At 39.3% G+C, this 21,859-nt stretch overlaps 2 protein-coding genes across 7 annotated transcripts in view; one reads left to right on the forward strand and one right to left on the reverse strand.

Annotated features, from left to right (window-relative positions):
• Nucleotides 1–1,497: 1,497 nt before the first annotated feature.
• On the reverse strand, nucleotides 1,498–20,836 carry LOC132867396 (E3 ubiquitin-protein ligase TRIM35-like). The gene is made up of 6 exons (XM_060900280.1): nucleotides 20,418–20,836; nucleotides 20,212–20,307; nucleotides 10,496–10,726; nucleotides 8,040–8,062; nucleotides 7,002–7,120; nucleotides 1,498–2,335 (listed from the first exon to the last, which is right to left on the reverse strand). Exons 1-6 carry the CDS (start codon nucleotides 20,817–20,819, stop codon nucleotides 1,788–1,790), a joined length of 1,419 nt encoding a protein of 472 aa, XP_060756263.1. The 5' UTR covers nucleotides 20,820–20,836; the 3' UTR covers nucleotides 1,498–1,787.
• The window catches only part of LOC132867395 (IgGFc-binding protein-like), a 69,656-nt gene continuing 58,692 nt past the window's right edge, over nucleotides 10,896–21,859 (forward strand). For 3 of the 6 annotated variants that reach the window (XM_060900274.1, XM_060900278.1, XM_060900279.1), the window contains exons 1-3: nucleotides 10,896–11,066; nucleotides 11,157–12,472; nucleotides 12,582–12,643. The gene's annotated coding sequence lies outside the window, so the exon portion shown is untranslated. Of the gene's footprint in view, nucleotides 11,067–11,156; nucleotides 12,644–21,859 lie in introns of all 6 variants that reach the window. The other 3 variants (XM_060900277.1, XM_060900275.1, XM_060900276.1) reach the window with 3 other exon arrangements.

The following is a 21,859-nucleotide window of genomic DNA, read 5'->3' on the forward strand; positions in this document are numbered from 1 at the left end:
ACAGAGAGCTTACAAAGCCTCAAAGGGATTTCATTGTTGAAAGGTATCAGTCAGGAGAAGGGTACAAAAACATTTCCACGCCATTAGATATACCATGGAGCACAGTGAAGACAGTCATCAAGAAGTGGAGAAAATATGGGACAGCAGTGACATTACCGAGAACTGGACGTCCCTCCAAAATTGATGAGAAGACAAGATGAAAACTGGTCAGGGAGGCTGCCGAGAGGCCTACAGCAACACTGAAGGAGCTGCAGGAATTTCTGGCAAGTACTGGTTGTGTACTACATGTGACAACAATCTCCCATATTCTCCATATGTCTGGACTATGAGGTAGGGTCAAAGAAAAACATCCAGGCCTGGCTAAATTTTGCAAAAAAATAAAAAATACATCAACTCTCCCAAAAGCATGTGGGAAAATGTGTTATGGTCTGATAAAACCAAGGTTGAACTTTTTGGCCACAATTCCAAAAGGTATGTTTGGCGCAAAAACAACACTGCACATCACCAAAAGAACACCATACCCACGGTGAAGCATGGTGGTGGCAGCATCATGTTTTGGGATTGTTTTTCTTTACCTGGAACAGGGGCTTTAGTCAAGGTGGAGGGAATTATGAACAGTTCTAAACACCAGTCAATTTTGGCCCCAAACCTTCAGGTGTCTGCTAGAAAGCTGAAAATGAATTTCATCTTTCAGCATGACAATGACCCCAAAAAAGTTTTGGAATGGCCCAGCCAGAGCCCAGACCTAAATCCAATTAAAAATCTGTGGGGTGACCTGAAGAGGGCTGTGCACAAGAGATGCCCTCACAATCTGACAGATTTGGAGCACTTTTGCAAGGAAGAGTGGGCAAATATTGCCAAGTCTAGATGTGGCAGGCTGATAGACTTCTACCCAAAAAGACTGAATGCTGTAATTAAATCAAAAGGTGCTTCAACAAAGTTTTAGTTTAAGGGTGTGCACACTTATGCAACCAGCTTATTGTATGTCTTTTATTTTTTATGTTTTTCCCCCTAACAGATTTGTTTGTTTGTTTGTCTTCCAATTGAATTGTAAGGTTATAGGTCACATTAAAGGTGGGAAACGTTTTGAAATTATTTATCGTGATCTCGTTTTTTTTTTTTTTTTACATCAGAAAAACCTATCATTTTAACAGGGTGTGTACACTTTTTATATCCACTGTATATACCGGGCAAAAGTCTCAATGATATGTGGGGGCGCTATAGAGTCCCCTGGACACAACCAGGGCCAAGCCTCTATCCCTGAGTATCGGTGGCCAGGACTGATGTGTATACCACATTTCATGAGTTTTCACCCATGGAACCACCTCAAAAATGGCCAAGTCTTGAAGGGGAAAAAAAAATTATAATAAGAGGAATCCTTAGGAAAACAATAGGGCCTTGCACCTCAGTGCAGCACCCTCTGGTGGACACTAGAGGCTGTGTACCTCTGGTGCTTGGACCCTAAAAATTAGACACACAAGATTTTAGACAAATATCTTGTAATGAAAATTCAATTTATTATTGACACAATTTCATCTTCATCCTATTTTTCATTGTACAATCATAATTTTAAGGCTGTATTATGACTTTGTTAGAAATATGGAAGAAAAAATGGAAGGGAAAAAAAAAGCCTGAGGAAAAAAAGCAGGAGAAATTTTTTAATTAAAAAAAGGCAGATAAAAGTGAAAGATTTATCAATGTATATATCCAGACATGTTTCTTGACAAACCTGTCTTTCTTTATTAGCCAAACACATGCTTCAGGGCTTCAGTCAGATCTTCCATGACTCATTCAGCTTTAAGAACTGTCATGGGTAAAATGGTCATGGGCAAAATCTGAACAGGAGAGCCCTGCCTGCGACTCCAGAAAAATGGATAGACTTTCTCAGTAAATGTGTGATTGAAGCTTTTTATTTCTGTGTCATTGAGAGGATCAGAGAAGGACACCTCTCCCCTGTCCCAGTCCAGCTGTATTCGGATTCTCTCGAGTCCTCCTTCAGCAGAGAACGGAGACTTTGGCCGAGCTGGAGAGCAAGTGTAAAACCCGCAATTGTTTTCCACACTCCAAACCCCATTATAAAACAGCCCTCCATTTTTTGGATTAGACTCTGTGGTAATTCCCACCTCCCACAAACTCCTATTCCCAACCTCAACGTCCCAGCAATGGCTCCCTGAGTCATATCCTTCAGAGCCGAGGACACATACGCTCTTTTCGAACCTTTCTGGATTATCAGGAAGGTGTGTCATGTCTTGGGTTTCATCAAATGTCACGCTGGTCAGATCGTCAGACAGTGTAAAGGACGTGTGTGCGGTGTTGGGATCCAAAATGACGGGACCTAATGACACAGATAATAGACAGAAAAAATAGATGAGATGCATATATGATTATAAATATCAAATATTCAGCAACAGGATGCTTAATCCATCCAAAACTGCCAATCAGGAATTTAACAAGCCATTCTTTACAACAGTACACTCACTGGCCACTTTATTAGGTATACCCATTCACCTGCTGTTCAATACAGATAGAAGAAGAAGAAGCCTTTATTTGTCACATGCACACTCGAGCACAGTGAAATTCATCCAATGCATTTAACCCATCTGAAGCAGTGAACACACACATGCACTCACACAAGTGAGCAATGAGAACACACACATACCCAGAGAAGTGGGCAGCTATGCTGCAGCGCCCAGGGAGCAGTTAGAGGTTAGGTGCCTTGCTCAAGGGCACTTCAGCCCAAGGCCACCCCATGTTAACCTAACCACATGTCTTTGAACTGTGGGGGAAACCAGAGCACCCAGAGGAAACCCACGCAGACATGAGGAGAACATGCAAACTGCACACAGAAAGGCTCCTGTCAGCCACTGGGCTCAAATCCAGAACCTTCTTGCTGTGAGGCAACAGTGCTAATCACTTCACCACCATGCTGCTCTTGATACAAATCAAGAGCATCAGTTAATGTTCAAAAATCAGAATGGGTAAAATTGTGATCTCAAAGTGTGACTTTCATTGTGGCATGGGTGCTGGTTTGAGCCAGATGGACTGGTTTGAGTATTTCAGAAACTGCTGATCTCCTGGGGTTTTCGCTCACAACAGTCTCTAGAGTTTACACAGACAGAATGGTGCGAAAAACAAACAAACAAAAAAACATTGCGTGAGCGACAGTTCTGTGGTGTTAAGCGTAACACGTGCATATGTTGATAAGAGAGGTCAGAGATAAATGGCCAGATTGGTTCGAGCTGCCAGGAAGGATACAGTAACCCATAGCAACTCTTTACAAGCGTGGTGAGCAGAAAGTCATCTCAGCATGCAACACCAGAACTTCTGAGCCCTGCACTCCCGCGAGAGTCCCGTGGGACTCGCGGGACCCGCCGCAAAGCAGTGCAAGACAAATTTTGAAAGCTCATTGCGGGCACGGGTGTGACCGGAAGTGCACATATGCAGGCGCGGGCGGGAGTGCACATATGCAGGCGCGGGCGGGAGTGGTGATAAGCTGCAGTCCCGCTAACTAAAAACACGTTTTAAACAGGTTACACAGTGACGGTAGGCTTGACTCAATGCTATGCCAGAAATCCTTCCTGTAATATGCAAATTTGGCTGTCCAATCAGAGGCGGCCAAATTTGCATATTACAGGAAGGATTTCTGGGATAGCATTGAGTCAAGCCTACCGTCACTGTGTAACCTGTCTCTCTGATTAGAGTTGTAGACTAACTCAAGCAGTAAATCACTTCACTCATGGTACAAAGCAAGCCCATTCACTTTTTTATGCTGATCAGAGAATTACAATGGTTTCTTATGTGACAAAAATGTGCGATTCGCGATTAAATATTTTAATCGCTTGACAGCACTAATTATTATTATTAGAGACACTACATGCTGAATTCAGAAACAAGGTAAATAATAACAAACGTGAGCTGTAGATATTTATGCTCAAATCCACTCAAAGTAGGGGGCGGGGCACCATCACGCTGTGTCAAGACAAGAACTTTCCTGAGAAATAACGCGAACGTTTGCATCATGCGGGATTTGCGGGCAGGAGTGGGACAAAATATGGCAGGCACGGGCGGGAGCGGGACTGAAAATCATAATTTTGCGTGGGCGGGAGCGGGACTGAAAAATCATAATTCTTTGCGGGCGGGAGTGGGACTGCACAATGCGGGCGCGGGCGGGAGTGGGACTGAAAAATCCAACCCGCGCAGACCTCTAACCAGAAGACCAGATTGGGTTCCACTCCTGCAGCCAAGAACAGGATTCTTAGAATCATGAACAAGTTCCTATTAAAGTGACCGGTGAGTGTATGTCCAAGATATTTGTTCATGAATACTATTTAGACTCAGGGCTCTCAAGCCTCACGCATTGAGTGAGACACACACATTTCAACGAGTTCCCACACTCACACGCCACACATGGCATTTCTCACTCTGAGCTTCTCCAATAATCGCACAGAAATTCCTTCAAGCTATCTACAACCGCCACAGCCGTAGGTCACAGCGCTCCTGGGGCGAGTTCAAGCGCTGCAACAGTTTGCTACATTTTTCTAATTGTTCCTTATTGATTGGCCGAAACGTGCACCGTTCTGCAACTGTGTTGAAACGTTTCATGTGTCTTGAACCCGCCCCTGTGCTCGGAGCAGCATCAGCCAACCAGAAAATAGATTATTCTGTTGTCGGGGAGACGCGAGTTTCAGCTACAAGCGCGCGCTGCACCTGCAAAATTGTGAGTGAACTAGAGAGCGAGCTGGAGCGAAAAAGAGAACTGAAAGAACTGGAGAACTGTCGGGACTCAGGACCATCAGGTAATAACTTAATTTATATCAATATTTACTTAGTTACTTTGTAGTTTTACTCTATAGACCAATATTTCTGGTCTACACCTTGTTCAGTATCGAAAACCTGTCCATTTCAAGCTATCGTAGATCACTGTCTAACTAGCAAGCTAGATGTAAACCAGCTAAAATAGCATACTGTGCTGACGACGATTTAAATGTTCGTTTAGTCAAAGACTGTTTTTCTGGGGATTATAGAATGAATAACTTTGGTTAAGTCACCTAGGAGCTGTCATGAACAGAGAGGCGTTTTTCATTTTTTTAATCGTTTGTGTCATTTATTTTAGCATGTCAGGGAAGAAACAGAAGAGCCTCCTTTCCTTCTGGGAAGCCAAGGCTCAGAAAACAAAGGCAGGGAGGTCTGATGTGCCTGGTAATGCTCCCCAAGTTTCTCCCTATATGCAAATACATAAACTCTCTGTTTACTGATCACAAATGACTTATTCAGTTTTGACAGTGAGGATGTGAAAGCAGAGATACTTTATGATACTTTGTTTGTGAAGATTCTGTTAAAACTGTGGGAGGTGTTTGCCTTTGTGGTTTAAGTGTCTGATGTTTACTGTATATGTTATGTTTGCAGTCTATGTACAGTAGTTAGTAGTTTTATTGAACAGTATATTTATGTTTGCACTTCATGGAGCAGCTTTAAATGTTTTTATACTCTGTATAATGTCAATAAAGGCTTTCTATTCTATCCTATCCTATCCTATTCTACCCTATTCTATTCTATTCTATTCTATTCTATTCATAACTCTAATAGGACAAAAGCTGAATGTGGGTTTTACAACCAGGTCAACCCTCAACAGGCTCCTAGAGGCTGGAGATGTCACTCCACAGCAGGTGGAGAGATTCCACCAGGCTGTCTTGGCATTTTTGACAGGGGCAGTTGAATATGCCATGGCAAAACTGCCCCTTAAAGAGAGTCTCCTGAAACACGGCAGGTTTGTGGATGTGCAGCAGAGGGCAGACTGTGAAGTCAATGATGCTGCATACTTTATGGATCGGTAAGGGTTTAACATTTCAAATCTATTGCAAGGTTTGATCACATTTGCTGAAAAACTAGCCCTTTGTTTCTCCTGGTTAAGTACACATTGTATTCTTTAGGTTCACCAAACTGCTTCCATATCATGAACCCCAAGACCAAGACTAACTTGCAAAGGAGTTTCAGGACTACCAGTTAATGGAGGTCCCAATGCCCGAACACCAAACGGAATTTGACGTTGAGGCTTTCTGGGAAGGCATGAGTTCACTTAAGAATAGGGTAATAAATATCCAGCGCACACACATTGACATGAGCAATTTAGTAAGTGTAAAATATGTAGGGGTGTAATTAGGCTTCCTTGTTTTTTTTCTCCCAAAGGTGACTGGAATGAGCAGATTTCCCAGGCTGTCTGCAATTGCCAAATTAGTTTTAATTCTCCCCCACTCCAATGCAGATGCTGAGAGGTTTTTCCATGGTGGGCTTGAACAAGACCAAAACAAGAAACGCCTTGGCCCTGGACGGAACCCTCTCAGCAATCATGACAGTGAAAATGGCTGGCATTGAGCCTCATTGCTTTAAATGGGAACCCCCAGTGTCAGTAATTAAGGCATCTAAATCTGCCACAAACACTTACAACACACAGCATCACACACACACACACACACACACACACACACACACACACACACACACACACAATATCCACCATTGTTCAGTGGGGCCCTTTGGGGCTATATTTGTGTTTTTTGCCTTTATTTAATTTGAAATGCAAATGTTCATGCACAATAAAGAACAAAACATATTTTACTGTATTATTATTTGTTATAGAATAAACAAACAGTGTAATTGATCTAATCGAATTTGTTCTTTTTTTAAGTAGCTGGGTTGATGGGACACTGGGAGGGAGGGTGGGTTGATGGGACACTGGGAGGGAGGGAGGGTCGATGGGACACTAGGAGGGACCCCACCAAAAAACAAACAAACAAACAAACAAACAAACAAACAAACAAACAAACAAACAAACAAACAAACAAACAAAAATCTCACTCCGAGCAAACTTCAAAACTTGAGAGCCCTGTATTTAGACAATACATTTATTTTGAAGTGTCACTGAAAACATTCCTCCCATCTCTTTTATTTCCTTTTTTTAAGCTTCACGATGCCTCTTAAATGTAAGTAAACATTAAACTCACTGTACTGCACAATGTCCTTCATTTTCACCCATGTTCTGAATGCCAGGTTGCCCACATGCTTGGCTTCATCAATCAGTGCTCCTGAAACCATCTGTGGCTCCTGCAAAGGGCACTGAGCTCTAGAACAACATCCAGGAGTCAGTGTGATGCTGAGTTTCCAAACTTCAAAATATCAAGTATATTTTATTGGAATTCATAAGAATGGAGAAGAAAAACTTCATGCATTAACCATGAGCCTTTATACAAACTCTGAACACTTGATACAAACAACATTAGTTTTAGTGTAGTTACTAAACACTGGAATTGGGTTTAAATCTGGATAAATTTGGACAAAATTGACTGTTGAATTCTCAAAGTGGACTAGTCAGAAGGTGTTGATTAATTTCCTAACACTTAGATGGCAAGTTACTGAGCTGTTATTTACAAAAATCGTTGTTATGGTGAGGTTTTCTGTGAGGAGAAGTTTATTTAACATTTACAGAAGGCATCTCTAGCGTCAGCACGTTCTAACAGTTGGAGGGAAAACTGTAAGTTTAAGTTTTACACTAGAGAGAGACAGAGAGAGAGAGAGAGAGAGAGAGAGAGAGAGAGTAAAAAAGAGAGGCTGGCATGGTAACGTCTGTTAATAACAAACATAAGTGTTTATAAAGTAAGTGATAACGTTAATTGTTACGAATATTAAGTGTAACTATAAATGGATAAAAAGTATGTGTTTTGAGAAATTGCTGCACTATTAGACGACTAGGTCATTTTAGGATGTGTTCTTATAGGTAAATAATCATCTTCAGGGTGATAACTTTTCCGTCAAGCCGCATCACACCACCCAGTTGTTGATTGTTTTCCTAAAAGTGCATACCCTATATTCCAATAAGTTCATTCCTTAACTGAAAAATAAGTTGTGAATTTATCATCTGGTGGGCTCATACAAGTTGACTCACATCATTTTTAACCCATTTGCTATCTTGACAGCATTAGCCACAGAACCACAGAGAAGAGAGAGAGAGAGAGAGAGAGAGAGAGAGAGGGGAAATGACTCACCTATTCATCGAGGACTCAATGTTCTATGAGAATAAAAAAAAACCCAAGAATATGAAAATGTTTCTTTGAATTAGGTCAGCCACTTACTAATGGCCAATTACTGTAAATTCATTGCATGAGCTCAACACATCTCTGTTCTCATTACCTGGTTCAATTAATGAGAAAAGCAGTGGAATACAGTATCTGCAGTGTCTTACTGCACGCTTCAGTATTTCAGTTCTCATTACAGAATTTTACGCATCAACCAAAGAAAAGCTGAACCGAAGGTGTGATGTACAAAACCACACTGAGCTTCCTCCTTCCTGAGTCTATGATCGTACACATTATAAAATAATCATAGGCCTTAGTAGCATTGGAAAATGGAAAATAAATAAATAAATAAATAAATAAAAATAATAATAATAAATTGCAAGGGTTTTTATTTTAATAGGATTTTGTATTTTAATAAAGTGATCTACTTAGTTATATACACCGATCAGCCATAACATGATGACCACTGAGAGGTGAAGTGAATAACATTGATTATTCTATCCACATTCACTGTATATGAGCAACTGCATGTTCTGATTGGCTACTCTACTACTAGGATATCAGCTCATATACCGTGAGTAGAGAAAAACAAAATGGTGGAGTGTGTTGCTGAAACACCCGAGGATGAAACTAAAACTCTACTCAAAAACAAAACCCCAGAAAATAAAAAAAGCAACAAAATATGGAATGAAAGTATTTGATGGTAAGAACATTTTTTAAAAGAATTATTATTATAGCATTTTTCATAAATTGCTACTGTCATTTTGCCGTTTTTTTACATTCTAAGCGGAACTTATTTTATTGGACGTTTTGTATAATTTTTTTTAATCAAATTTGCAAAAAAAAAAAGATCTATTTCTCAAAATCCAGTGAATTTGAATAGAATAAAACAGTCATTCCATTCAATCTCGTTGTACATGGCTTATAGCCAACTCAGAGCTACGCACCTCATCAGCTCATGTACGACTCGATTTCGTGGAATAACTGTTAATGGCGGGCGGCACGGTGGTGTAGAGGTTAGCGCTGTCGCCTCACAGCAAGAAGGTCCGGGTTCGAGCCCCGTGGCTGGCGAGGGCCTTTCTGTGCGGAGTTTGCATGTTCTCCCCGTGTCCGCGTGGGTTTCCTCCGGCTGCTCCGGTTTCCCCCCACAGTCCAAAGACATGCAGGTTAGGTTAACTGGTGACTCTAAATTGACCGTAGGTGTGAATGTGAGTGTGAATGGTTGTCTGTGTCTATGTGTCAGCCCTGTGATGACTGGCGACTTGTCCAGGGTGTACCCCGCCTTTCGCCCGTAGTCAGCTGGGATAGGCTCCAGCTTGCCTGCGACCCTGTAGAAGGATAAAGCGGCTACAGATAATGAGATGAGATGAACTGTTAATGGCAACTCATTACAGTGGCACCTGTCAAGGGGTGGGATATATTAGGCAGCAAGAGAATAGTCAGTTCTTGAAGTTGATGTGTTGGAAGCAGGAAAAATGGGCAACTGTAAGGATCTGAGTGACTTTGACAAGGGCCAAATTGTGATGTCTAGATGACTGGGTCTGAGCATCTCCAAAATGGTACATCTTGTGGGGTGTTCCTGGTATGCAGTGGTTAGTACCTACCAAAAGTGATCCAAGGAAGGAGAACTGGTGAACCAGCGGCAGGGTCATGAATGTCGAAGGCTCATTGATTTGCATGGGGCATGAAGCCTAACCCATATGGTCCAATCCCACAGAAGAGCTACTGTAGTACAAACTGCTGAAAACGTTAATGCTAACACCTTTCTGTTTTAGCCAGCATTAACTTTTTCAGTAGTTTGTGATACAGTAGCTCTTCTGTGGGATTGGATCATATGGGCTAGCCTTCCTGTCCTATGACCTTGTCACGGGTTCACCAGTTCTCCTTCCTTGGACCACTTTTGGTAGGTACTAACCACGGCATACTGGGAACACCCCACAAGATGTGCCATTTTGGAGATACTCAGACCCAGTCATCTAGCCATCACAATTTGGCCCTTGTCAAAGTCACTCAGATTCTTACACTTGCCCATTTTTCCTGCTTCCAACACATCAACTTCAAGAACTGATTGTTCTCTTGCTGCCTAATATATCCCAACCCTTGACCGGTGCCACCGTAATGAGATAATCAATGTTATTCACATCACCTGTCAGTGGTCATCACGTTATGGCTGATCGGTGTAAGTGTATCATGAAAACCTTTGGCACTTTATGCAATAAAACACAAACACAAGAGTGTGTGGAGTTAAATGGAAAAAAAAAACATTATTAGCTTTGTGCTAGATTTATATTAGCTCTGTTCACTAAATGAACCAAGCTGTTCAGTAGTGACAAGTGTTTCAGGATTTGCTGTTGGTTTGAAACAGATGAGACATTTTTACGCATGTAGCATCCTGGCTAGAAATTCTCACACTAGGCAGAATTTACCTGTATGAGTAAGAGATCTTCAGTCCACATATCCTCTTCTATGGCTCTGATAATTTTCAAAAGGGATGATATGCCATTGTTTATTTCTTCAATCTTTTCCTCCATCATCCAAATCTTCTGCTCCTCTTCTTGGTGCAGTGCAAGTAATCTGTCTGCCTCTTCAAATCGGAGAAACTGGTACAGCTTCTTAAACTCATTTCTTATCTTCTGCTCTGTTTGCTGGGTCTGCCTCTGGATAACAAAGCAAATTAAAATTGGTGAAAGGAGTTTTCTCATGTTTACAACATGTTTAGAATCCATCCATCCATCCAGCCATCCATCCATTATCTGTAACCGCTTGCCCTGTACAGGGCCGCAGGCAAGTTGGAACCTATCCAAGCTGACTATGAGTGAGAGGCGGGCTGAGGTGGGCAGGAACAATGCACATTTACTTGAGTACTGTACTTAAGTACACTTTTTGAGTATCTGTACTTTACTTGAGTATTATTTTTTTTTGGAAACTTCTGACTTTAACTTCACTACATTTGAAAGGCAAATATTGTACTTTTTACTCTACTACATTTCTATCAAGGTCCTCATTACTCGTTACTATGAAGCAGCTTTGAAAGTAGATGTTTTTTCTTTTCTTTTCTTTTCTAAAACGTGATTGTTTTTTTCGCAGGTGACACTGAGACAGCCGATCAGTTGGGTCACATCACGTCCGTAGACTATAAAATCAAGATCAACGATTTCTCAGCAGCATTATTTGAACACAATCAGTTGGCGGCAGAATGAAAAGAGGCAGTTTTTCTCGAGAATGCATGCACTCATGGCCCATGAACCCATGTTTCAGTTTTCTGAAAGGATTAAAGATTTGTTTTGTTTTAAATGTTTGCTTTGTTTGCTGAAAATGAACCACATCACGGCCTACAAAATCTCGCCATCCAACCTGCGGGAGCATATTGAGCTATGTAAACAATTTATTCCAAGAGAAAGCTTGCAGTGAAGTTGTTTGTACTTTTAGAGCTATGGATAATGTTGCAATAGCTACGTATGTAGTCTGGTTAGTCAAATGACTTTTTATGGATTTGCCCACCAAGTTGCCATTGCCTTGTCCACGGCTAATGTTCACACATAGCTAGTTAACTTGGACACTGTTAGTTAGCATGTAAAAATGGAGTTACGCTAACATGAATAATGTTAACATATCTGAAGTCCTTTCAGAAATATGTTTTAGCATAATCTTGCTAAATGAACAATGTAGAAATCTTTCTTTTCTAGTAGCATTAGCTACGCAATATGATTTTGAGTTTGAAAAGTTTGATAGCATGTCAGATGGAGTTTCACTGACTAGTAGTGTTGCCACCTGTCCCGGTTTTTCCTGATTGTCCCGGATTTTCATGGTCTGTCCCGGAAAAAAAAATAAAAATCCGGGACACTGAATGTCCCGATTTTTTGTAGATGATGGGCAAAATGTGTATTTCAACTTGCGAGCCAGCTGAGAACCAGTTTGCTTTTCCATAGCTCGCCCGTGCTAAGCGCCACTAAGCGGAGCCACGTCATCACGTCGCTGAATACGTCAGTTACGGCGCTACGTTTACATAAACCTTGGCGCGAATATCAAAGCAAAAACACGGAAGAAGCAGCAGTAACAATAATAATAATAATAATGGATGACTTCGCGTTTGTACAGCTGCTGCTTCTCGGCGCTTAAAAATGGCGATCTTTCATGGTCTTGTTATTGTTGTTGGTCTTAACAACTCCGCCCCCCCGCTGACGTAAGCGGTTCTTTCCTCTGGCCCAGCAGAGAGTTGGTGCTAGCCTGGAACCGGCTTGGACTGATAAAAGAAACAGACTCTCTGTTGCAATGGTGAAGGCTGAGCTTCAAGTCAGGCTAAACTTTCAGTTGTCCTGTACTGAGTTCAAGACATTCATTGAAAATCAGCCAGGACTCATAGCAGCAGCAAAGAAAAACACCAAATATAAATGGAAGATTAGGTAAGGTTTTGGTGAATTAAATGAAATAGTGTAGTGTAGTAACATACTCCTGTATGTACTGTATGTGCCCAGTTATATCAGTTACATGTCCTCCTATGTATTTGTTTAGCCAAGAGCAGCAGAGGCACAGGCAAGCACAAGCAAAGCACACACCACACTCTAAGCAATCAGGTAAGCTGTTTGACGCTACACCTTACATTGTTACATTCAGGTATTCTTAGATACAATGAAAAATTAGATTATTTATTTTTATTCCACATAAGCAAACAAACAGAACTTAATTATGTATTTCCCTTTTACCTGTGCCCACTACTGCCCCCAGTTGTCCACAACCAAAAACTGTTGGAAATAAACCAAAATACTGAAGACCTAGCCTAGTAAACTAGACCCACCCGCCTAGCGGCCAAAAATATTTTTGCCTAGCGAATGGGTCTTGCCTCGCACCATGTAAACAAAAACACTCCGGGCATCAAATCGTGCCCGCCAATCACAACGCAAGGTTTTTGTTTGGATTCTTTGGGCGGGCTTTTGCAGGAGTGACGACAAAGCTGCGTGACGCTGGAGAAAGCGCAGCAGGAAAGATGGGTACCGCTAGTGAACAGCGCGCGTTTGACTCCGCTTTGGAATCAGTTTTAGAAGAATTAGACTTGGAGTTTTCGTTGAAACATGAGCAGGAAGAGGCTCTCCGCTCATTCCTTTTCAAGAAGGACGTTTTCGCTGTTTTGCCGACCGGCTATGGCAAAAGTCCGATCTACCAGCTGGCTCCGCTCGTAGCCAAAAGGATGGGGCTAGTTTGTGCAGTACGAAGAATTAATAAACAGCTTTGAAACATTACTTTTTGATTGTTTCTTATTTTCCCGTTATTTTAAATTTAAGGGAAATTATTTCACCAAACACCACTAAATAAAAACTCTCAAAAACAGTTTAAGCAAACCCTTGAAAAACACTTGGGGAAAAAAATGAGTGTATGTTATGTATGTGGTACAGACTCCAAACTTGTGGTCATTATCTCCAAACTTCTTAATATCTAGAACCTGTTTATTAATTAATACGCATTTTGAAAAATTATTTATTTCAAGGCCTCCCCCACTGCTTTCTGTCGCTCTGACTACGTCACAGTCACTGTTGCGCTGATTGGTCAGAGTGTTGGCCTATACGCACAGAGACAGTTTGAAAGACAGCGGTTTGTTCCTCCTACCCGCTTCGGAAATGTCTACGGATCGAGGCCAGACTAAATATTCACATTTAGTCTGGCTTGCCAGGCTAATGAAGACCTGCTATATTATGTAAAGTAATTAACTAAACAAATAACTAGCAAAAGCGTCATTTTTACTAATTAGAGCAATACAGTTTCAGCGTAGAAGGGCGATTTTTGTCTTGGGTTAGATGTGTGAAGGGCGCCGTTGCTTACAAGCAAAAAGGTCGATTGGATGGTCGAAATGTCCAGGATTTTTGTCAGACACAGGTGGCAACCCTACTGACTAGCTAGCTGAACGTTAAACAACCATGAAGGCACAACATGCGTTCATTTTGTGAATTCACATTTCTGTCTTTGGTAACAGCATTAGGTTTTGTAAGCATTGTGGCAATAACACAACGATGTGTTGACAGAAAATGTACTTTTAATACTTAAGTATTTTTTAAAAGCAAGTACATCAGTACTTTAACTTAAATAAAAAAAAAAATTGATTGTACAACTTGCACTTGTATTGGAGTAACATTTGACCAGTGGGATCTGTACTTTGACTTAAGTAATGAAGTTGGGTACTTTGTCCACCTCTGAAGGCGGGGTACACCCTGGACAAGTCGCCAGGTCATCGCGTGGCTGACACATAGAGACAAACAGCCCTTTACACTCACATTCACACCTACAGTCAATTTAGAGCCACAAGTTAACCTAACCTGCATGTCTTTGGACTGTGGGGGAAACCGGAGCACCCGGAGGCAACCCACGCAGACATGGGGAGAACATGCAAACTCCACACAGAACCACTGGGCTCGAACCCAGAAACTTCTTGCTGTGAGGTGACAGTGCTAACCACTACACCACCATGCCACCCATTATTATTATTATTATTATTATTATTATTATTACCTCCGCCAAGGAGGTTATGTTTTCGGTAGCGTTTGTTTGTTTGTTTGTTGGTTTGTCTGTTAGCAACAATACGGAAAAAGTTATGAACGGATTGCTCTGAAATTTTTCCCAGAGGTGTGACTGGGCATAAGTAACAATCCATTCAATTTTGGCAGTGATCCGGATCACCTTCTGGATCCCGGATTTTTTTAAAGGATTCTTGGCGGAGGTCTGCGCTCTCCGAGTGCTTTTCTAGTTATTATTATTAATGGGAACACAAAGTATATGGCATGGAAATTGGCAAACAGATTAACCCAAGAAATGCAGGTTAAATATATACTGTGTATTGTAACAGTGTATTATTGATAGCTATGATCCATATTAGGCAACAAAATGCTTTGTTTTATTCCATCAAGAATATAATAAAGCATTTTCAGCATTTTAGTGAGACACTGCCACAGAGACCCTACTACCCTGCAATGGCATGTGGTCTCCATTTTGTCCTGGTTTTATCTGGCAACAGAAAGTAGGTCAGTAAACCAATGGTGTCTTATTTTAATCATGGTTTACTACCAGCTATAGTCAGATCTTTATTTGAGCCTTTGCCCAAGTGTCTGGTTTCAGAGCAACTATAATTTCTTTTCTGTTGAAAGCCTGAATGACACAATTTCTGAAAAGTAGGCTCTTTCAAAAAACTTTAACCACAACACCTCTTTCACAAATGACTCTTGGTTCAGGAGCATTGTCAGTTTTTCTTTCAAATTCAGCAAAGTTACTGATATGCGCTTAAACAACATGGGTATATTATAAAAAAGCTCACTTTTTTCAGTGCTTGTACACATACATTTAGGTATCTAGAGCCTACCAATCCACAAACTCTGAAATAAGACACCCAGTCCATTTCTTTTGCGCTCCTATATCAGAAAACATGAGCTTCAAAAAGCCGTTCAGATTTGCTTCAACTTTTTGTGTCATAAGAGGAGCTCATTAGAATTGCAGTCTGGTTAGTCAAATGACTTTTTATGGATTTGCCCACCAAGTTGCCATCGCCTTGTCCACGGCTAACGTTCACACATAGCTAGTTAACTTGGACACTGTTAGTTAGCATGTAAAAATGGAGTTACGCTAACATGAATAATGTTAACATATCTGAAGTCCTTTCAGAAATATGTTTTAGCATAATCTTGCTAAATGAACAATGTAGAAATCTTTCTTTTCTAGTAGCATTAGCTACCCAATATGATTTTGAGTTTGAAAAGAGTTTGATAGCATGTCAGATGGAGTTTCATTGACTAGCTAGCTTAACGTTAAACCACCATGATGGCACAGCATGCGCTCATTTTGTGAATTCATATTGCTGTCTTTGGTAGAGGCATTAGGTTTTGTAAGCACTGTGACAATAACAGAACGATGCGTTGACAGAAAATGTACTTTTAATACTTAAGTATTTTTAAAAGCAAGTACTTCAGTACTTTAACTTAAGTAAAAAATTGACTGTACAACTTTCACTTGTATCAGAGTAACATTTGACCAGTGGGATCTGTACTTTGACTTAAATAATGAAGTTGGGTACTTTGTCCACCTCTGATTTTGAACATGTCAAAGACATTTCATTAAGACCTCAGGGAACTGTGTCACCTTGTGGAAAAGGGGTATCATACAGTATGTCACCTTTAATATTTACCTACACTGCCAGGCAAAAGATTCTAAACATTCAAAATTGAAGGACATTTGTTTCATTGACCTCAATTTAAATGCTGTACAATTTGAAAATCAAAAGAAAGAATAAGTGTAACTAAATCAAGAAATATTTATTATTAAATGTTTAGCCAATTGAGAAATGTTATAAATCACTTTCTTTTATCAGTACAATAGATCTAATCTAATAAGAAAAGGCAAAAATCTTTCTTTAGCACTCTAATTACACACTTGTAGCATGCCACATATGCATGTGTTACGCTTAACACCAGCACTGTCTATGGATTTTATTTTATCCACCGTCTGACTTATTTATCCACCAAGTAGCGCTTCCTGTAATAAAGCATTTAGAGTGTCATTAGGATCTGAGAGCAAAGTTCTCAGTTTCACAAAGATTTAGCTGTCCTTGTATACTTGCGATTCTGTATTATTTTTCTTGTGCTATAGGAACAATGGTGATTAAACTGTAATAAGGGTCATTCCATGCCAAATCAACAAATATCTGACAAATTTATGCTCGACCATCTCAGATTTCAATGAAATTTGGAGGACTCAGAGATACTATTAAAAGAAGTTAATCCCCAAAATTTGAGCTTCCTATCTCCAACGGTTTCAGAGATACAGGCATTTGAATTTTTCGATTTTTTTGCATTTTGCTCAAAACATACATATTTCAAAGTGTAATATAATCTTTATTATGCAAGATAGAAACCTAAAATTTTGCACAGAGAGACTCAATGTCTTGTACTACAAGCTTCAACTTAGAATTTCAATGGTCATTGTATATTAGATGGTGATTTTAACAAGGAAATTAAAAAGACAAATTTGCATTTTTTGCATTTTTAATTCATTCTGGAAGCTTGCCTGTGGCAGTAATGCTTAAACTAAGAATGTTATTCAAATCTACACAGAAATATCTACCAATTTCAGTTTTACCAAGTCTCCACTATTCCTAGTTTGTCTGTAATAGGGTTTTGAAATTCGCCGATTTCTAAAACATGCCATTTTCAGTAGCATGGATTCCAATGTGGGATAGCAGTTAGGAACTTGTAAATTTTTTTCAGTAATCTCCTAGACCCATATTTTATATTTCCAAGTTTTTGTTCTGTGTCTCTCAAGTATTTCTGAGTTACAGGTGTTTAAAAAATCCATTTTTTCCAAATTCGAATTTTTGATATTATTTCCATTTTATTGATGATTAAGGACTGATAAATACAACTAAATGATTTGTATAGATAAGGAAACATTTTACTTGTGTTCATGTCACAGAAATATGGTTTTAAAAATATTATCATTTTGAAATAAGCTAAATAATATATGAACATTTCACATTTTTCAGTAAATATATATATATATATATATATATATATATATATATATATATATATATATATAAACTAAAGAAGTCAGTCATTTTTCATATAAATCACTTAACTTACAATTTCTGTTGTATGTTAGTTTATGGCAGTCAAAATCTTTCTTTAGTCCAATTCCTATAGAACAGGGAGGAAGTTCAGCCATTTCTAGATGTCTAAGAACAAACTCATTTATACTGATCTCAAATTGAAAGCAACTGCAATTAAATTCCCTAGTCAACTATTCAAAATATCCAATCCTTGCAAAGAAACACATTCAGTTAATAACATTGGTAAATTTTCTCAGTGATCTGTATTACAATGTATTTAATATAATCCAAGCAATATAATGTTACCTGAACAAGTATGCAGTTTACAGACTCTAAAACTATAAGATATGAGCCACCTGTTCTGGTATCAAAGGTCACCTATTGTGCTGTGTTGATATTGATAAGGCTGGCTGTTGACTGGTACACAATAGCTGGTCATTGATTGCTAATGTTACACAGTCTTAGATTAAAATCAATTTACAAATAATTAATACTGAGCATTAATTGAAATTTTATTTAAAATTGAGGAAGAAACATGTCTCCTAACCTACTTGAGCCTTATTGAAGCATTTATTTACCCTCAAATATCAGTTATATGAAAATATATCAAAAATTCGAATTTGGTGAAAATGGATTTTTTAAACCCCTGTAGTTTAAAAATACTTGAGAGACACAGAACAAAAATTTGGAAATATAAAATATGGGTCTTGGGGATTACTGAAAAAAATTTACAAGTTCCTAACTGCTATCCCACATTGGATTTCTTGCTACTGAAAATGGCATGTTTTAGAAATCGGCAAAATTCAAAACCCTATTACAGACAAACTAGGAATAGTGGAGACTTGGTAAAATTGAAATTGGTAGATATTTCTGTGTAGATTTGAATAACATTCTTAGTTTAAGCATTACTGCCACAGGCAAGCTTCCAGAATGAGTTAAAAATGCAAAAAATGCAAATTTGTCTTTTTAATTTCCTTGTTAAAATCACCATCTAATATACAATGACCATTGAAATTCTAAGTTGAAGCTTGTAGTACAAGACATTGAGTCTCTCTGTGCAAAATTTTAGGTTTCTATCTTGCATAATAAAGATTATATTGCACTTTGAAATATGTATGTTTTGAGCAAAAAACAAAAAAATTGAAAAATTCAAATGCCTGTATCTCTGAAACTATTGGTGATAGGAAGCTCAAGTTTTGGGGATTAACTTCTTTTAATAGTATCTCTGAGCCCTCCAAATTTCATTTAATTCTGAGATGGTCAAGAATAACCTCTTGTTGATTTGGCATGGAATGACCCATAAAACACAAAACTCTGGATTGTGTATATGCATTGTATATTGTGCATGTGTAAAAAGTGCATCCAAAAGTACATTAAACCTTCTTGTACTTTGTATCCACACTTAATTTTTATCCAATAAGGATTTAAAGTAGATTCCATTCTGCACGTTTTGACCCGACAGAGTATTTTGTCAGTCATTTATTATCCATTCAACTTCCCTCAATTCACTATTTAGTAGAGATCAGGTTTGGCCGACCAGAAAGTATTTTCATGGACCACCTCATTGGTCCAGAGACTAGATCAGGAAAGTTTTCACAGATTTTTAATTTTTGATCTAAAGATGACTAAAACAAAGAAGTATGTATTTATTAGCTCAACCGGTCGACAGATGATGAGCTTATGCCATCATGTGTTGTCCGTTGTCCATCCAGCGTTGTCCACATTTCACTAAAATCGCTTCCTTTCTCTCAACTCTTCACTTTTTATTCTTTTTGGCAGGAAGGTAGGCCTGCCTGGGTTGTATATAGCTTCTACCCCAGTTTGCATAATTGTAATTAATAATGAAGATATGGAGTAATTAAGCCCTAACGAGCAGTTTCCACACAAATAGTTTCTTCTCCCTCAATTCTTCACCAATTTTGATTCTTTCTGGCATGAAGGTAGGGGTACCTACGGTGCATATAACTTCTACCCAGATTTGTTTCATAATGAAATTATGGACTAATTAAGCCTTAATGACCAGTTCAACAAAAATTGCTTCTTCTCTGTCAATCCCTCGCTGTTTTGGATTCTTTCTGGCAAATAGGTCGGTATTCCTAGGGTGGATATAGCTTCTATATGGTGTATGTAGCTTGCAACATTTATTGTGCAAGGTGGCCCACTTTAGATCATTCTTTCTGGACTAGACAGGGTTGGAGTGAGCTACACCATCACTGACGGTCTTGTTCCAATTCCTTGCGTCAAATTCAAAATACTTGTGTACTCATCTGCTCAGAATTTGTTGTTGTACTAGTCCAAAGTGGTAACACGATGCATAAATAAGAAAGAAATACCCATATTTTTACCCAAATTTAATATCTATGATGTGGGTATTCAGTTGGCAATGCAATCAGAACCTTGAATATTTACACAAGTGAGGGCAATAAAATGTAGTAATGATGTTAGTTAGGTCTGCAGAATACTGATAACATTTCAGAAAGAGCACATCTTTGGATATAATAGTTTCTCTTGTCTTGATATATATTTATATATAAAGTCATCTTTCACATCACTAATTCTCACCTTAATATGTGTTGTGGCTTTGTGGTAGGACTGTTTCACTTGACTGAAGCACTCCAGCTTTTCCTGTAAGGGCTTCAGGGCAGTTTTGAGTTCCCGCTGGTGAAAATACACACATGCACAAATACATAGGATAAATCTATAAGTTACATACAATATGTTATTGAGTTTTTATGTCATATACACACTGTCTCACTATGTCAGCTTACCCTAAAGTGAGCTGCAGCTTCATCTATGGAATAGCACTCGTGGTTTTTGTGCTGTTGAGTTGTTTGGCAAATCAGACATACAGGCTGTTTATCTTCCAGACAGAAGAATTTCAGTTGCTCACTGTGTATGCAGCAGTGCTGTTTAGATCCTGCTGAGTATCTCTGACTGTACTCCTGTAAGTGAGACTCACAAAGTCTCTTCAACACGAAGTTACAGACAGGATCGGATGGGTTCCACTGTTTGCACACTGGACACTCTCGACGTTCCTTTTTTCTCCAGAATACTTCCAGACACTCTTTACAGACACTGTGGCCACATGACAGGACAACAGGATCCCTGAAGATGTCATAACACACTGAACAGGAGAGATCCTCTTCTGAATATATCTCTTCAGCTGCCATTTTCTCTTTTCTTTCAAGTACTAACTTGGCTGGAAAAAGGTGTAACCACTGATCATTTGCTCAGTTATATGGTCTCCGCTTCCTCTTTCACCCCCAAACCAGAAGAGGGTGGAGGCTGGAGGTTTCAGAAGACCTGAAAAGAGTTTAACAGAATGAGAAGAACATGACAAAAATTATATTATATTATATTATATTATATTATATTATATTATATTATATTATATTATATTATATTATATTATATTATCAAACTGTTCAAAAAGTAGATGTTATATCCTGTGAATTGTGACTCAATTTAGACTTAATTAATTCTATATGTACAGTGGTGCTTGAAAGTTTGTGAACCCTTTAGAATTTTCTATATTTCTGCATAAATATGACCTAAAACCTCATCAGATTTTCACACAAGTCCTAAAAGTAGATAAAGAGAACCCAGTTAAAAAAATGAGACACAAATATGACACTTGGTCATTTATTTATTGAGGAAAATGATCCAATATTACATATCTGTGAGTGGCAAAAGTATGTGAACCTCTAGGATTAGCAGTTAATTTGAAGGTGAAATTAGAGTCAGGTGTTTTCAATCAATGGGATGACAATCAGGTGTGAGTGGGCACCCTCATCTCATTATCTGTAGCCGCTTTATCCTGTTCTACAGGGTTGCAGGCAAGCTGGAGCCTATCCCAGCTGACTACGGGCAAAAGGCGGGGTACACCCTGGACAAGTCGCCAGGTCATCACAGGGCTGACACACAGACACAGACAACCATTCACACCCATAGTCAATTTAGAGTCACCAGTTAACCTAATCTGCATGTCTTTGGACTGTGGGGGAAACCGGAGCACCCAGAGGAAACCCACGCGGACAACATGCAAACTCTGCACAGAAAGGCCCTCGTCGGCCACGGGGCTCGAACCCGGACCTTCTTGCTGTGAGGCAACAGCGCTAACCACTACACCACCGTGCCGTGAGTGGGCACCCTGTTTTATTTAAAGAACAGAGACCTATCAAAGTCTGAGCTTCACAACACATGTTTGTGG

The sequence above is a fragment of the Neoarius graeffei genome, chromosome 19 (assembly GCF_027579695.1).
Source record: "Neoarius graeffei isolate fNeoGra1 chromosome 19, fNeoGra1.pri, whole genome shotgun sequence".
Classification (NCBI taxonomy): domain Eukaryota; kingdom Metazoa; phylum Chordata; class Actinopteri; order Siluriformes; family Ariidae; genus Neoarius; species Neoarius graeffei.

Bases quoted from the DNA above. Each gene is read 5' to 3' on its own strand.
- LOC132867396 (XM_060900280.1), bottom strand. From the start codon at position 20,819: ATGGCAGCTGAAGAGATATATTCAGAAGAGGATCTCTCCTGTTCAGTG. The intron at 20,308-20,417 runs GTAAGCTGACAT...TATTTTCACCAG, and splicing joins AAGCTGCAGCTCACTTTAGG to CGGGAACTCAAAACTGCCCT. The intron at 10,727-20,211 runs GTGAGAATTAGT...TTTGTTATCCAG, and splicing joins AAGCCACAACACATATTAAG to AGGCAGACCCAGCAAACAGA.